Below are 16,209 nucleotides of genomic sequence, written 5' to 3'. Positions count from 1 at the left end.
GGCCGCCACCCCCTCAGTCTAGAGAAGCCTTGGTGCCAGGGGGAGGAACTCTCGGCCGAGTCATCCGTTTGTCAAACATTTACCGAGCGCCCACTGCCTGCCAGGAACGCAGCTGAGCTGAAGTTCCACCTGGTCTTTGTTAAGCGCCTACTGAGCACCCGGCCGGGTGGCGCCAGGCGTGGGCGGAGTCTGTCCCAAGAACCAACCACCGAGATCCGTGCTCTCCTTGTGTCTGGGAACCTAACCTCCCCATCCTCTCCCTTCTTTCAGCCTGGCTCCTGGTAGCACTGATTTGAAACCCACCTGGGTGAAGCTGGGACCCAGGCTGGCTTTGATGTCCAGCTTCTGCAGCACCCACAGACCGTTCATTTCTTCCATTTATCCACCTATTACTACGTAACAACACTAACTTGCTTCAAACCAGTTTGTGGGGAAGAAGCAGTTTAGAAACCCAGGCCCTGCTTTGCAAGTCAGACAGCCTGATTAGAAGGAACTATGTGGACTTCGGCACGTCTGCAAAACAGAGATAATGTGCCTCATTCCTTTCAGTGTAAAATTAGAAAATTAGGCGGGGTGGCGGAGGTCTGGAGTCCCAGGTAACTGTGAGGCTGAGGCAGAACTGCTTGAGTCCAGGAATTCCAGGCTAGCCTGGACAACTCAGGAGACCTCTCCCCCCCGCCCCCCCCAAAAAAAACCTGAGATGACACACGTTAAGACCTAGTGGAGGAGTATGTGCTGATAAATGGCGGCTTCCTTATGGGATGAACAGGTGGTAATGCATAGATACTAGATGTAGGTAGGTACCAGGGCAGTGGTTAGGGAAGAGTGACTGTGGGGTGTGGTGGAGGTGGCACCAGGCTGCTCTTGCCCACCCTGCTGGCCTTCCTTGGAATGTAGTAGGATTTTAATCCAGCACTCTCTGCTGTGTGGTAGAAATAGCCCCAGACCCCTCAGCTGGAGGGGTGATGCTGCGACCATTCAGCAGCAGTGACAAGACTTTTTTTTTTTTTTTCTTTTTCTGAGGCTAGGAGGTCTCCCTGCAGTCCTAGCTGGCCTGGAACTTGCTGTGTAGACCAGGCTGGCCTCAATCTCACAGAGATCCACCTGCCTCTGCCTTCAGAGTGCTGGGATTAAAGATGTGCCCAGCACATCTAACTTGATTTGTGTGTGTGTGTGTGTGTGCTATCTTTAAAAAAAAAATCTTATTTTTATTTTATGTGTATGAGCGTATGGCCTGCATGTATATAAGTGCATCTGTGTCATGTTATGCCAGAGGGTGTCAGACCCCCTAGAACTGGAGTTACAGATGGTTGTTGGCTACCATGTGGGTGCTGAAAACCAAACCCAGGTTTTCTGCAAGAGCAGCCAGTGCTTTTAACCACTGAGCCATCTCTCCAGCTCCAGGGTCCTGTCTTTTAAAAGTTCATACCTGGTAGGAGATGTTGGGTTGGGGCCAGGAGCAAAGTATCTGTCCTAAAGGCTGCATTGGGAAACTTCCCTCTCCTGCTACTGTTGAAGCACTAAGGTGCTCCAAGGATGACTCCAATACCATGTCCTACACTTCTTCCTCCAAATTCCATGTACAAGGGGCCCAGATTCAGGAAGCTGAAGCTTCCAGGATAGAGATAGAGATGTGGTCTCTGGAAGGGAAATGACCCACTGTGAGGAGAAGTGCTGTGGTTTCATTTCCTCTCTGGGATGTTAATGCCCCTTGACTCAGGGACCTAGTTCTCCTCAACCTTCAGGGCCTCTCCAGTGCTCAGAGCACCACCTAATAACCTCTGTCTCCTGGCCTGTTTTTCCTTCTTTCTTTCAATTCAAGGCCCATTCTCTACCCCACAACACAAACTGCCACTAGAGTATCTGCTTTGCCGTCCAAGTGCACTTGGAATCAGACCACTCTCCCCACAGTCTATGGAGGGCTTCAGCCCCTCCTCCATCTCCCACCTCATTTCTACTTCCTCTCCCTCATGACCAGGCTCTGGCCACTGTGACCTTCCAGTTCTTCCAACTTTATAAGTTCTTTCTTGCTTCAAGGCCTTTGTACTTGCCATTTTTTTTGGTTTTTTGTTTGTTTTTTTACCTGGGACTATCTTCCTCTGGTGAGCTTATCCTTGAATTCTGAGCTGGAAACTCACCTCCTCCAAGAGGTTTCCTTCCTGCCCTTACCTTATCATATCGCTTTATGTATGCACTTAATAGTCTGCAATCGTTTGTTGTTTCCCTAGTATAGGTCTTTGGAAGGGTAGAAGGTTGAGACACCCATTTTAAGAGTCATGTTAACATTCCTGTAACAAAAGACAGATTAACAAGAGAAAAGCGCACATACATGCAAACAGACACAGAAACACAAATAAAAATAAAATAAATCTAAAAAAAAGAGAGTACTGCCTATAGCCTAATCAAAGTTTTTGTGTGTGAATTCTTCAGAAATGATTGTCCAAAGGCCTAGGGCAGACTGTTTTGGGGAGTTAGGACTGTAGCTCAGTGGTATAGCATACTGAGACCCTGGAGTCAATCTCTAGCACTGCAAGGCAAGCAAAAACCATTCCATATCTATGCTTAGGTTTGTTGAGGAATAGATAGCCATGTGGAAATGTGATTTGACTAAAGAAAATGATGTAATGCTAATTGAGAAAGGGAAAACCCAGCCAAGGCCTGTCTGTTCAGATTCTTCTCTTGTGTGTGTGACATTCCTTCCTCTTGGATGTAGGGCAGGACCCTCTGGAATGAGAATCTTCTAGGGAGAAGAGAGGATGACCTTTCTAGATTTTGAGGCTAGCTGTAAGGGAGAGGAAGGACTTGCTGTGGCCTATGCTGGCCTTGATTTCCCAAGTGCTGGAATTACAGATGTGCGCTACCATGCACAGCCTGGGTTCGGTTTTATTTTTCTTTTGGTTTTTTTGAGACAGGGTCTCCCTATAGTCCCAATTGGCCTGGAACTTCTTATGAAGACCAGGTTGGCCTTGAACTCACAGAGATGCACCTGCCTCTGCCTCCTGAGTGCTGGGATTAAAGGCCTGTACCACCATGCCTGGCTGGGTTCTGATTTATTTATTTATTTTTTTTGGTCTTTTTTGAGACAGGGTCTCCCTGTAGCCCCAGCTGTCCTGGAACTTGTAGACCAGGCTGGCCTCGAACTCACAGAGCTCCGCTTGCCTCTGCCTCCCGAGTACGGGGTTAAAGGTGTGCGCCACCACGCCTGGCTTGGGTTCTTATTTTTTAAAAAGATTTATTTACTTTTATTTTATATGTATGAGTATTTTGCCTGCATGTTTATATGTGTACTGCATGTATACTACCTGAAGAGGCTAGAAGAAGGAATGGGAACCCCTGAAACTGGAGTTACAGATGTTTGTGGGTGCTAGGAACCAAACCAGGATCCTCTGCAAGAGCAGCCAGTGCTCTTAACCACTGAGCCATCTCTCCAGCCCTGATTTTTTAAAATTTTAATTATTTTTTTATGTGTGTGTGTATGTGTGTGTATGTATGTGTGCACATAAGATGCATGTTGATGCACATGCCACAGCAGGTGTGTGGAGGCTGGAGGACAGCTTTGTGGAGTCAGTCCCCTCCTTTCACCTTTTACCTGGGTTCCAGAGATTGAAACCAGGAAGCCAGGTTTTTGTGGCAAGCACCTTTTACTGTCTGAACCATCTAGCCAGCCCTGGGTTCTGCTGATGTTTAGAATCTACGTAGGAGAAGAGAAATTCCAGTTTCTATGCCCTTCCCCTCCAAGTTTCTCTGCTCTCTCTCTCTCTCTCTCTCTCTCTCTCTCTCTCTCTCTCTCTCTCTCTCTCTCTGAAATAAATTAAGGACCATGCTAAACACAGCATACACACACTACCACAGAGCTGCACACAGCCCCAGACTTCTTTAGTTCAAAGTACTGAGCATGTAAGACACCATGCTTTGGGTATATTATGTATTATGTCCTGATCCCCAACATGCAGTAATTAACATTTGTTCACTGAAAAACTGTATGAATGAATAGGTGGTGGGAAGAAGGAGCAGAGGCTATGGAAGGGAGAGAAGGCCTGGGAGAGAGATGCATAGGGATCAGGGGTTGCTGAAGCTGAAGGCTGGCACCTCTTCTCACCTTCTGGGTTTGATCTCTCTCTCTCTCTCTCTCTCTCTCTCTTTCCCTCCCTCCCTCCCTCCCTCAGCAGATTGGCCATTTTACTCACTCAATTTTCAGGTATTCACTTTTTAAAATTTCTTACTGCACTTCTTTATTTACTGTGGCGGATGTGATGGAGAGGGGCACACATACCATAGCAGGCATATGGAGGCCAGAGGACAACTCATGGAAGGTTCTCTCCTTCCACCATGTGCGTCTCAGGGATCAAACTCACATCAGGCTTAGCAGCAAGTGCCTTTTCCCACTGAACCATTTTACCAGCCCAATTTTCAGGTGAATAGTCTTTACCAGTTACAGAATGAGGATCAATGCAACTGACACATAAAACATCCGTGGTAAACCTGCTGCTTCCAGTTCCTCAGGGTTCTTTAGAACAGAAGTGCTGATCCAAATGAAGAAAATGAGATCCTTTTTCTGGAGGGGTGTGGTGGTACACACCTGTAATCCCAGCACATGGGAGGTAGAGGCAGAAAGATCAGGAGTTCAAAGTCATCCTCAATTACATAGTGAGTTTGAGACCAGACTGAACTATGTGAGACCCTGTCTCAACAGACAAACAACTCCCTTTCTCAGGTCCTTAACTTAGAGGTATTATTTACAATGTCTTTGGGGAGACAGAACAAGTTATGGGGAATATTTTCCTGCAAAGAATAATACATGGCATGATGTAAACACTAAAACAGATATTACAAAGAAGAGTTGGTGTCTTGTCTTCTTTAAGTGCTAGCCAGCATGGTTTATGGATATTCAGTTCCAGACTTATATATGGGTTATATAGACCTCGAAGTAACTTGATTTCAGATGGGCTGTTTTATGTGCATATCTTTGTCTTTTCTCTATCATCTAGCATATGAATTTAATTTCTAAGTTGTAAAGTGAAAGTTACTTAAAAGTACTTGATCACTTTAAAAAAAAAACTTTTTATCATGGCTGGGCATGGTGGTGCATGCCTTTGATCCCAGCACTCAGGGGGCAGAGGCAGGCAGATGTCTGTGAGTTCAAGGCCAGCCTGTTCTACCGAGTGAGTTCCAGGCCAGCTGGGGCTACAGGGAAACCCTGTCTCAAAAAAGACAAAAAAACCTTTTTTTTTACAATCACATTTTTATTTATTGTGTAGCTCCAATACTATGGAGCGAGTGGAAGTCAGAGGACAACTTTTGGTAGTTGAGTCTCTCCTTCCACCATGCAGGTCCCAGGGATCACCTTGGTCATCAGTCTTGATGGCAGGTACCTTTATCTGCTGAGCCATCTTGCTGGCCCTTTGTTATTATAGAGCAGTAGTTGGGCCCAGAGTTTTTGACTGTCCACAGACCTAGGTGGAGCCTGTGTTTTCAGCAAATTATACATCATGTTCTGATTCTCAAAATATTAAACAAAACAATCAAAACAAAACAAAAAACATTTACCAAGAGACCTTTCTTCTGAGGCCTTTCCAAGTCTCTCTACCCATGTTTCTGGTTGGGACCCACATGGTAGACCCTGTTTCTGTTCATGCACCAGCCCTCCTGGGACCAGGCCACATTGGCTACACTGTGCAGACATGGAGCACATTACTCATGGCTGGAGGTGGCCTAAGCAAAAAGCAGGAAAGGATGGGGGTGATGACGTCCCCCAAACATAACCCTGCTCCTGCAATGACCCAGGTTGCTGTGGGGAGTGCCCCACGTCCGTGCTTGGGTTGGCTTGGCTCCCATCTTGGCTGGGGCCCTCACCCTCCACTGCCATTACACAAAGCCCCCTTTCACCAGCAGGGCTTCTGTAGCTCTGAGGCTGTTCAGGAGGTTTGGTTAACCCCCTTAAGAAAACAAACAGCTCCTGGGTTGCAGCCAGCGGGCGCCACTGGGCACAGAGTCTGGATTCTTCTCTGGGGGCCCTATAGGCATGCTGAGCAAGGGTCTAGCCTGCTCGAGCAGAGCCCCACTCCGGCCATCCATCTGTGGTGTAACTTTGACCCCTCAGCTCAAATCCTTATCTGCAGGAGATACATGTGGGTTAAATGACTTCCTGTTTCTTAAGTGTTTAGTATGGATCCTGGCACAGTGATGTTAGCTTTTTTCTTTGGTCTTTTTTTTTTTTTTGAGACAGGGTCTCCCTGAAGTCCAAGGTGGAACTCACTATGTAGCCCAAGCTGGCCTAGAACTCACAGAGATCCATCTGCCTCTGTCTCCCTAGTGCTGGGACTAAAGGCATGGCCTGGCTCTTAGCTATTTTTAAAATTTATACAAAATTATGGGGGCTGGAGAGATGGCTCAGTGGTTAAGAGTACTGACTGACTGCTCTTGCAGAGAACCTGGGTTCCATTCCCTGCACCCACATGACAGCTAACAACCATCTGTAACTCCAGTTCCAGGGGGATCTGGTGACCTTCTTCTGACCTCTGTGGGCACTGCAGGACACAGGTACACTTACATTCAGGCAATACACTCATACACATAAAAAACAAAACAAAATAAATATAAAAACATTATACAAAATTACCACTTTTGTACTCCAGAGACCAGTGGGATATTGGCAACTACATAGGGTTTATCTTAATATATTATTACTGATCATTGACAAAATGAATAAATTCTATTTCTTTCAGTATACTGAGATTCAAAGGTTTGAAAAACAACCATTTCAACTATTAACTTTCTGATCAGAATTTTCCCATATTGCATAGGCAAAGATATTGGAAACAAAGGCTGGTATAACTCAGCAACTGTTTTGTTCATCATCAGAGTCCCTACTGATTGCCTTTCGAAATATATTATATATATCTGAGACAGGGTTTCGTGCAGCCCAGGCTGGTCTCCAATTTGATAAGTAGCCAAGGATGACCTTGAACATCTGACTCCTGCCTCAACTTCTCTGGGAGATGCTGGGATTACAGGTGTGTGCTGCCATGCCTAGTTTTAGGTGTTGCTAGGGATCAAAGCTAGGGCTTTGAGCATGCTAGGCAAGCACTCTATCAACTGAGCTACAGTCCCAGCTCAGCTTTTTAAACGTTTTATGTGTGTGTGCGTGTGCATGTGCGTGTGTGTGTGTGTGTGTGTGTGTATGCGCGCATATGTACAACTCTAGTTGTACTCCTGCCTCGGTCTCTTGAGTGCTAGGATTATAGTCATATGCCAAACACTATCTACATTTTCTAAATTTAAAATAATAAAAAATTTGGGGCTGGAGAGGTGGCTCAGCAATTAAGAGCTCTTGCAGAGGACCAGGGTTTGATTCCCAGCACCCACATGGTGGCTACAAATTGTCCTTAACTCCAGTTCCTGGGGAATCTGATACCCTCTTCCGACCTCAGGAGCATTGCACGACATGGGTGCACTCACATACATGCAGGCAACACACTCATACACATAAAATAAAAATAATAAATAAAAAAATTAAAATAAATTTAAAAGTATTTTTATATGTGAACTTTAAAGTAAGCTGCCTAATAAAAAAAAAAGTTCTGCTAAGCTATTTTAAATTACAGAGTTAGTTTAAATTCTCCATTTCTATAAACTGAGAACAAGGCTTGAGGAAGGAAGTGGGTTTTAGAAAGGGCTGTGTTAGGAGGGCACCTTTGTTGAACATGTTCTGTGTAACCCCTTAGAATAAACCCTGGGGTTTTAGCCAGGAATGACACTCCCAGGAGCCACTTATTACTTGATAGAGGGGACTCAGAAGCTTGAGACAGAATCTAGGGAGTGCTCACAACACCTACCATGGTCGAGATTTTTCTCAAAAAAAACCAAAACAAAACCCAAAAACCCACATACACAAACAACACTCCCTCCCACCCTCACACCAATTTCAGTCAAACAATTAGGCTCTTGGGTGTACACAACACTGGTATTCAAGAAACAAAGAAACAGGGCTTTTCATGAAGAGAGCTATTGGACCAAGAACTGTGGACAACAGGCAGAAGCCAGGAGGGGCTAGGGCTGCTGCAGTCTCCAAACCTGGAATGAAGGTGCTCTTACATCACACTCTAGCATTCCACAGGGTGTTCTGTGGCTTCTCAGGAAGTGGATGGAGTTGTTTTACAGTTCTGGGGATCAAACTCAGGGCTCTGCATATGCCAGCCAAGTATTCTGCCACCAAACTACTTCCCCAGCCCCACCCATCTCTCTTTTGATACAGGGTCTTGCTATGTTGCTCAAGTTGACCCCTAACTCTTGGGCTCAAATGGTCCTCCTGTCTCAGACTCCCATGCAGCTAGGAGTACAGAGAGCTGACATCACATAAGGCTCAACATGATTTTGGTGCCTGCAGTTAGTGGCCCCAGTTACTCCCAAAGCTGCTGTCTTCTAGTGGCTGCTCCTAATATTCAGCTGGACATTGTGAAAGCTTCACAAAGGGCTCAAATATTACAATGCCAGGTTGGTACTAAAATGAGAATTTATTCAGGTCTTTAAGAAAACAACTTAGGGACTGGAGAGATGGCCCACTGGTTGCTCTGGCACAAGACCCAGGTTAGGTTCCCATCACCCACATGGTGGCTAACAATGATCTGTAACTCTAGGTCCAAGGGATCTGACTCCCTCTTCTGGCCTCTGCTGGCATTGCATGATAGCTGTACTCATATACATAAAATAAAACACTCATATACATAAAATAAAAATAAAGCAAAACAAAACAAAGCAAAATAACTTAGGACTGGGCATGTGGCAAATGCCTTTAATTCCAGAATTCAGGAGGCAGAGGCAGACGGATCTCTGTGAATTCAAGGCCAGCCAGGGTTACATAATAAGACCCTGACTCAAAAAACAACAAAACAAAACAAAAAAGAAAAAATAAATTAGCCAGGTGTGGTTATCTGAGCACTTGGGAGACTGAGGCAGGAGGATCAGGAATTCAAGGTCAGCCTTTGCTATGTAATAAATTAGGGACCAATCTGGGCTTTCTGAGAGCCAGTGTCAACAAACAAGCACTGGGCCTGGTGGCATATGCCTTTAATCCCAGCACTGGGGAGGCAGAGGCAGGCAGATCTCTCTGAGATCAAGGCCAGCCTGATCTACAGGTGAGTTCCAGGCCAATTGGGACTATAGGGAGACCCTGTCTCAAAAACAAAACAATAGGTCAGTGTATAAATTCACCTTGTCTGTCTCTGTTTACATTGTGTGGGACATAACAGTGAAGACAAGCTGAGTTGGGCAATTTGGGTTCAAGCCTTAATTCCAGGATATGATCTTAGACAAACTCCTGGCAGGGAAATTTTTTTTTGTTTTGTTTTTTTTTTTTTGGTCTTTTTGAGGCAGGGTCTCCCTGTAGCCCCAGCTGACCTGGAACTCTCCATGGAGACCAGGCTGGCCTTGAACTAAGAGATCCACCTGTCCCTGCCTTCTGGGATTAAAGTGCTGGGATTAAAGGCGAGTACCAGTACCACCACACCTGGCTGGAGATGTCTTAAAGCCTGAGCACAGTGCCTAACATATTAGAGTGCTTACAGATGACAGTTCTTACTGTAGTTAATAACTAGGCTCCAAATTGGAAAGGGTTGTCAGGGCAGTATAAACTCTGCCCCATGCTCCTGGCTGCCTAGGTCATTTTTTTTTTTTTTTCTGGTGAAGCTACTGATTTTCCCCTGAAGAGACCTGTGGTCCTGTGCTCCTCACTCATAATGGAAGGGGAAGTTGAGGGCTTTGAAGTTCAGGGGGGATAGTCATTAGGAAACAGCTATCACATCTCTTTAAGGGAAGGTCCTGTCTCAGACCATACAGGGTTTTTCCTGTGGTTTTTTTTTTTTTTTTTTTTTTTTTTTTTTTTTCTAGACCCAAAAATGTATCCTACAGATGAGCTGCTGGCTGCCTCAGTTGTCTTGGATGGGTGGGGCTTTCTGTCCAAGAGATGTAGCCACAGGAGCATTTCCACAACACACGGGGATCACAGGCAACCATCATGAGGCAGCCTGTGTGCTCCAGCTAAGGCACCAAACTTCAGTTATCAACAATGGTGAGGCCCGTTGAACCCTAAATTAGGCCAGATTTCTGGGTCTCCTGAAAAGTTCCAAACTCTGGCCTTGGTGATAATCTGGAGCTGAGGAGCAGTTGTTGTCCCCAGGGGCTGCTTTGGGGGGTGCAGGAGGGCGCCAAGATGAGTAGAGACAATGTAGTCCTGGTCTGCAGTTGCTCAGGAGGCCATTTCAGGGCTAACAGGGCACAGAGGAGAAGGGAAAGAGGACAAATACACACCTAGCAGTGTGAGAGGGCGGGCTCCCATTCCCATCAGAATGCGTCCCAGGAAATTTACATATGCCACAGGCCTCAAAGGATGCACTGGATTGTTCTCCCATAGTGAAAATAGATTTATTTGATAAATATACAGACATTTTAAGCAATATGATACAAAAAATAAAGTCACACAAAATCCCATCTCTAGAGGCAACTGTACTTAATTCAACATCTTTTCCAGTTTTATTAAATGTAGATCATATCATACATGCAATGCGATAGCCTGCTTTTTTCACTCAAAAATATTTTCCTTATCAATGACTATAGTTAGCTATCACTTTTAATATCTACATAATATCCAATCGCAAGACTGTACCATAATTCACTTAATCCCTTCCTGATGGGCATCTTTGGATAATCTTCATGGACCTTGTTGCTAGAAGTGTCTGTGAGGCTCTTCAGGGAATGTTCTCTCACTGACAAATGTTCTTGCTCTCCTTACACAGTACTGAAAAATGCCCCTTTCAGAACGGTACAGTTCCAAGAATGAAGAATGGGGGCTGAGAAAGAACACCGCAGGTACAAAGCGCAGTGCAGACAGGAATGAGAAAGGAAAGGGTGCATATGGAGTGTTAACACTGCTGTGAAGGACCGGGAGATAAAGAGCAAGGTTAGCTAGGGTCCTTGAGGTAGGCTATGTCAGGTGGCAGAGCCTGCAACTCTACAATCATTCTACAGGTACTGATTTGGCCCTTGTTTTGGGCCTGAACCTCTGCCAGGGACATGGACTTATAAAGGCACACAACCTCGGGGTTTAGTTTAGTGGAGAGTGCCAACATAAAGTCATATAACTGGTATCAGAGGACACTGAGGGTGGCATGTGTCTATCCTCAAGGATCAGGGGATGGGTCAACTTGTTCTCACCCATATCTCTTAGCTCAGACTTGACCTGCCAAAACATGGGGTGGAGAGCCTTAGCCAGTGAGTCCAGAGACAAAAGTGTATGGTTCATACATGCCAACTGCAGCAAAGATGTGTCTCTGTTACATGGGGTCACAGTTATCTTCTTCCCTCTACTTTCTTTGAACCACCAAGCACTGGGAAGGAAAATCTCATCACCTTGGGGCTAGAAGTCCACAAGCTTCAGCCTCCTGTGTGCTTTGAGCTTTCTTAGCAAAGAACATTCCCTCCATCACTGTACTCTGCTCCAGCAGATCCTGGCCCATCCGGAGAACATTTCCATCAGTACCTCCTTTCTAAAATGTGAATTTCTGAAAGGCATTCTTTGTTTTCTTCAGGGTCCCCAGCTACAGAATGAAATTTGTCCAGTTACTAGATTTCATGTGTGACAGACACTGCAGCCTGCAGCCTACCTTATCCCTCTGACTGTCACCAAACACTACTGAATATCAGGATCTCTCATTTCAGATGTTGCACAGAGATCTGGGGGGAAATAACCCAAAGGCCACGCAGGGAAAGTGTAGACTTATCTCCATACCTATTATTTAAACCCCTTGTCTCAAACTGGTAAAAAGAAAGTCCTGACCTGAGGGAAGTACAATTCCTTCCTCTTGTGGATTTCTTTCCTAGAGTCTCCACAGTAAAGCCCCCCAGCTCCAGCCCTCAGCACAGGTATGGTCCCATCCAATACTCTGGGGTTTCATTTTTCTCCCCAACACAACCGATAGCTCTTCTCTTTCTCACCTGTGAATTTTTCTAACATGCTTAAGTTTGTGCCACCCTTAAAAACAAACCCTCCTTTTATTCTGTATCTCCCTCAACTCTAACCACTGGTCTCTATTCTATCTAGGGGTTCTCACTGTTCCACTGCTCCCCCTCCTATCTGCTCTAAACCCATTTGCCTCCTGTGCAATCTGTGCTGTTCAGTCTCCTCTGACATTCAAGAAAAAAACCCAAGGTCCCTCGAGCTTCCTCCCTCTGCCCTGGGTCTGTCATTAGGTCCATGGTCAGATCCTTGTGGTTCCATCTCTACCTCTCAAACTTCTCACCAAGTGCTGATTCCATCATTACTGCCCTCCAGGTGGCTATGAGGAGCTTGGAAACTCATTGGAGTCTCACCTCACCCGTTCTGACATACCTACACCACAGTGCCTGCAGCATTTCACTCTGGTAGCTCTACACACTGCAGGGCGATGTCCAAAGGGCTTCAGTCCTCTCAGGCACTGGGGTCTACCTCACTCACCTGACCTGGACCTCCAAAGTTATTAGTATATCATGCATATGCCCACCCTCACTGCCAGACAGACAAGAGCACTTCTTCAATTTTTTTTTTTTTTTTGGTCTCTTTGAGACAGGGTCTCCCTGTAGCCCCAGCTGTCCTGGAACTCACTATGTAGACCAGGCTGTCCTGGAACTCGCAGAGATCCGCCTGCCTCTGCCTGCCTCGTGCTGGGATTAAAGGCGTGCGTCACCACGTCCAGCCATTTCTTCACTTTTAAGACATAGTTCAAGCATCACATTCTCCATACATTTCTCCCTACTGAGTCCCTGATGGAAAAACATACCTTCATGCCCTATTATGCCCTGCAGAGGCTTCTGGCTCAGATCTCCCTTTTCTGCTATTGGCTGTTTTGATTTCCATGTCTGCAAGCTCTGCCTAGCAATGCGCAGGCCCTGAACTGGTCCTGTTAACCTTGTGACATGGAAGGCTAAGGTAAGGGGAAAGCTATGAAGCCAGAGGAACATGCCACATAAGCTGCTGCCACTAAGCCACATAACCAGCTCCTTGACTTTAATCCCTACTTACAGCATATATCTTTATCTTGTATGTGTATGAGTCCTGTTTTTTTTTTTGAGATAGGGTCGCCTATAGCTCCAGCTAACCTAGAATTCACTGTGTAGACCAGGTTGGCCTTAATTTCACAGAGACCTGCCTCCTTAGTGCTCCATGTGCCACCACACCTGGCTTGTACGTGTTTTGCCTGCATGTACCTAAGTGTGTCCATGCATGCAATGTCCACAGAGTCAAGAAAAGGGTGTCAGGTCCCTTGGAACTGGAATTATGGACAGTTGTTAGCTGCCATACAGGTGCTGGGAACGGAACCTTGATCCTCTGTAAGAGCAGCCAGTGCTCTTAACTGCTGAACCATCTCTCTAGCCCCCTCTCTTGGTATTTATTAAAATTTTAAAATTATCTGTGTGTGCGCGTGCGCATGCGCCATGTGGAGGTCATGCGTGGCATGTGGAGGTCAGAGGACAGACAACTTGCATGAGTCAGCTCTCTCCTTTAACCATATGAGTCCCAGGGATCGAACCTGAGTTTTTGGGTGTGGCAGCAATCACCATTACCTGCTGAGTCATCTTGCCAGCCCCTTTCGGTATGTCAGTATGTTTAGTATCTATCTATTTATCTGCTGTCTGAGGAGCATATAGAAACAATGCTACTCCAAGTAGCAACGAGCATACTTAGCACTCAGATCTTGGTTCCTAATACCATTCTACACTGAAAGAAATCAAGACTCCTTAGAGAAATAAATGGCCTACAATCCTAGGGCTGGGCCAGCAAAGACAGGAGACAAGCCTGGAACACCCTGTTATGTATGCTAGAGGTAAGACAGCATTCAAACCAGTTAAAAAGGCACAAGAGCCTGTTGGGAATTGAAATATAGTCAGTGGCTTGCAACTGAATGAAACAGTTCAATTTAACCATGTGGTCAGAAAAAACATCAATAGTAATAGGACCAATGGGTATTATATGCTAAGCTCAGATGTATTCAGGACAAGTCACTTCTGGGATGTCCCTACCCATAATGCACAATACTACAATCTGGTCATGTGGAACCTCAGACAAATTCAAATTTAAGACAGTCAATAAAATCTGGTCTTCATTCTTCAAAACTGTCATGATAATGAAAGACAAAGAAAGGCTGTGGAACTCTTCTGTATTAAAGGGCATGTGTAGCAGGGTGTGGTGGTGCACATGCCTGTAGTCCCAGCCCTTGGGAGGCAGAGGCAGGCAGATCTCTGTGAGTTCAAGGTCAACCTGGTCTACATACTGAGCTCCAGGCCAGTTGGAGCTACAGAGAGACCCTGTTTCAAAAAAGACCAAAGACAAAACAAAGGCATGTGTAATCATACATGTAATCATCACAACTAATGTAATTCATGATCCTGTACAAAGAAAAAGAGAATCACTACAAGGACACCACAGACAACTGACAAATTCAAATATGGAGCATCATTGGACAATGGTATCATATCAATGTTAAACTTCTTGGGGGTTTTTTTGGTAAGATTTATTTTTGTGTGTGTCTGTATGGGTATTTGTATATGAGTATAGGTGCCCGAGTAGGCCAGAGGCATTGGATCCCCCTTGGAACTGAAGTTGCAGTCAGATGTGGGCCACCTGACATTGGTGCTGGGAACTGAACTCTGATCCCCTGCAAGAGCAGTATGTGCTCTTAACCACTGAGCTATTTCTCCAGCCTCCAACTTCTTGGTTTTGATAACTTTATTTAAATTATGAGGCTAGGATGTTCTTGTTCTTATGGAACTGCATGTTGAAATTTTGGGGTAACTGGGTAAACTGTCTGCAACTTACTCTTAAATGACTCAGAAAATACATGTAAATTCTAAGCAAGTCAGGCATGGCGGCGTATACCTGTACCCCAGCACTTGGGAGATGGAGGCAGGAAGATCAGGAATTCAAGGCCAGACTTGATTACCTAGCAAGTTTAAGGCCAGTGTGGGCTACATGAGACCCTGTCTCAAAAAACCAAAAATATTATAGATAAAACATAAAGCAAAGCCAGGTGCGGTGGTGCACATCTTTAGTGCTAGTACTTGGGAGGCAGAGGCAGGTGGATCTCTATGAGTTCAAGGCTAGCCTGGTCTACATAGTGAGTTCCAGGACAGCTGGGGTTACAGGGAGACCCCGTCCCAAAAAGATCAAAAAAAAAAAACAAAACAAAACAAAAAAAAAAACAAACACAAACACATAAAGCAGATGGGGTAAAATGTAAACACTGGTAAATTTACATAAAAGGTATATCAGTTCTTTGTGAAATTTCTGTAGCCTTTCTGTAAGTTTGAAATTATATTAACATTTTAAGTTACTTAATGTTTCCTTCCCCAACCCAACCAAGACTCCAAGCAGTAAGTGATGAATCTGAATTATGGTACAGCCTTAAAATGGTAATTGTTTTACACAACAGGTTTGTGAAGATACATAAGGATGTGGGAAGAAATGCTTATAACATATACAATGCCAAATGAAGCAAACAGGATACAACATATTTTGTGTAATTATAACTGAGTAAAAGTAAGCACATGGGAAAGACTAGGAGGATAAAATCAAAGGTGGTAAGAAGGATCTTGGGCACAGGTAGGGCAGGGATGAGTAACTTTCCATAATTAACCTGCTGATAAAGTTAGTTGCAGCACTGGCAGCTGGTGCCACAGTGAGGCCCAGAAATCAGTGCTGTTTACTGTAATCTCTTGCTTCAAGCTGCCCTGCAACCGTAGCTGTCTACCATGCAGAACTGATAGAGCAGGTCCTAAGCCTATTGGGGGCATCTCTGGAGGCGGTGGGGCTGGATGGCAGGATTCCCACAGCAGACATTGTAGCTCTGACTCATAGAGGAGCTTCCAAGTCCCCTCTAGCCAGTGCTGCTGAGGCAGCTACAGGCACAGCTGATGGGAAGCCTAGCAAGAGACTGGTCTGAGACTTGATCTTCCTTGGTGAGATCTGCAAACCAGTCGAATACTTTTGGTTGTGCTCACACATATGGGGCTCTTGGGGGCATGCTCTCTCCCAGGCACAACAGTAAAGCTTCTTTGACCTTCCAAAGGTTTAGGTGCTCTGGGATTACCCTATCTGGAGGCCAAGGGCCTGGGTTTCCTCCTAAAGGGATTAAAAAGCAGCCCGTTTCACTCCTTTATACCTTAGCAGGAACAGTCTTGAGG

General features: G+C 45.3%; 1 protein-coding gene across 1 annotated transcript in view; it reads right to left on the bottom strand.

The window, feature by feature from the left end:
* Positions 1-10,386: 10,386 nt before the first annotated feature.
* Snx1 (sorting nexin 1) overlaps positions 10,387-16,209 on the bottom strand; it is a 44,924-nt gene continuing 39,101 nt past the window's right edge. Inside the window, exon 16 of the mRNA XM_017798999.2 lies at positions 10,387-11,591. Coding sequence (XP_017654488.1) covers positions 11,541-11,591 — 51 coding nt within the window. The 3' untranslated portion in view covers positions 10,387-11,540. The remainder of the gene's footprint in view (positions 11,592-16,209) is intronic.

The sequence above is a fragment of the Nannospalax galili genome, unplaced genomic scaffold, assembly GCF_000622305.1.
Source record: "Nannospalax galili isolate Female #2095 unplaced genomic scaffold, S.galili_v1.0 scaffold54, whole genome shotgun sequence".
In the NCBI taxonomy this organism is placed as follows: domain Eukaryota; kingdom Metazoa; phylum Chordata; class Mammalia; order Rodentia; family Spalacidae; genus Nannospalax; species Nannospalax galili.
Note: the sequence above shows the minus strand (reverse complement) of the source record. Positions and strands in the feature narration are given on the sequence as shown.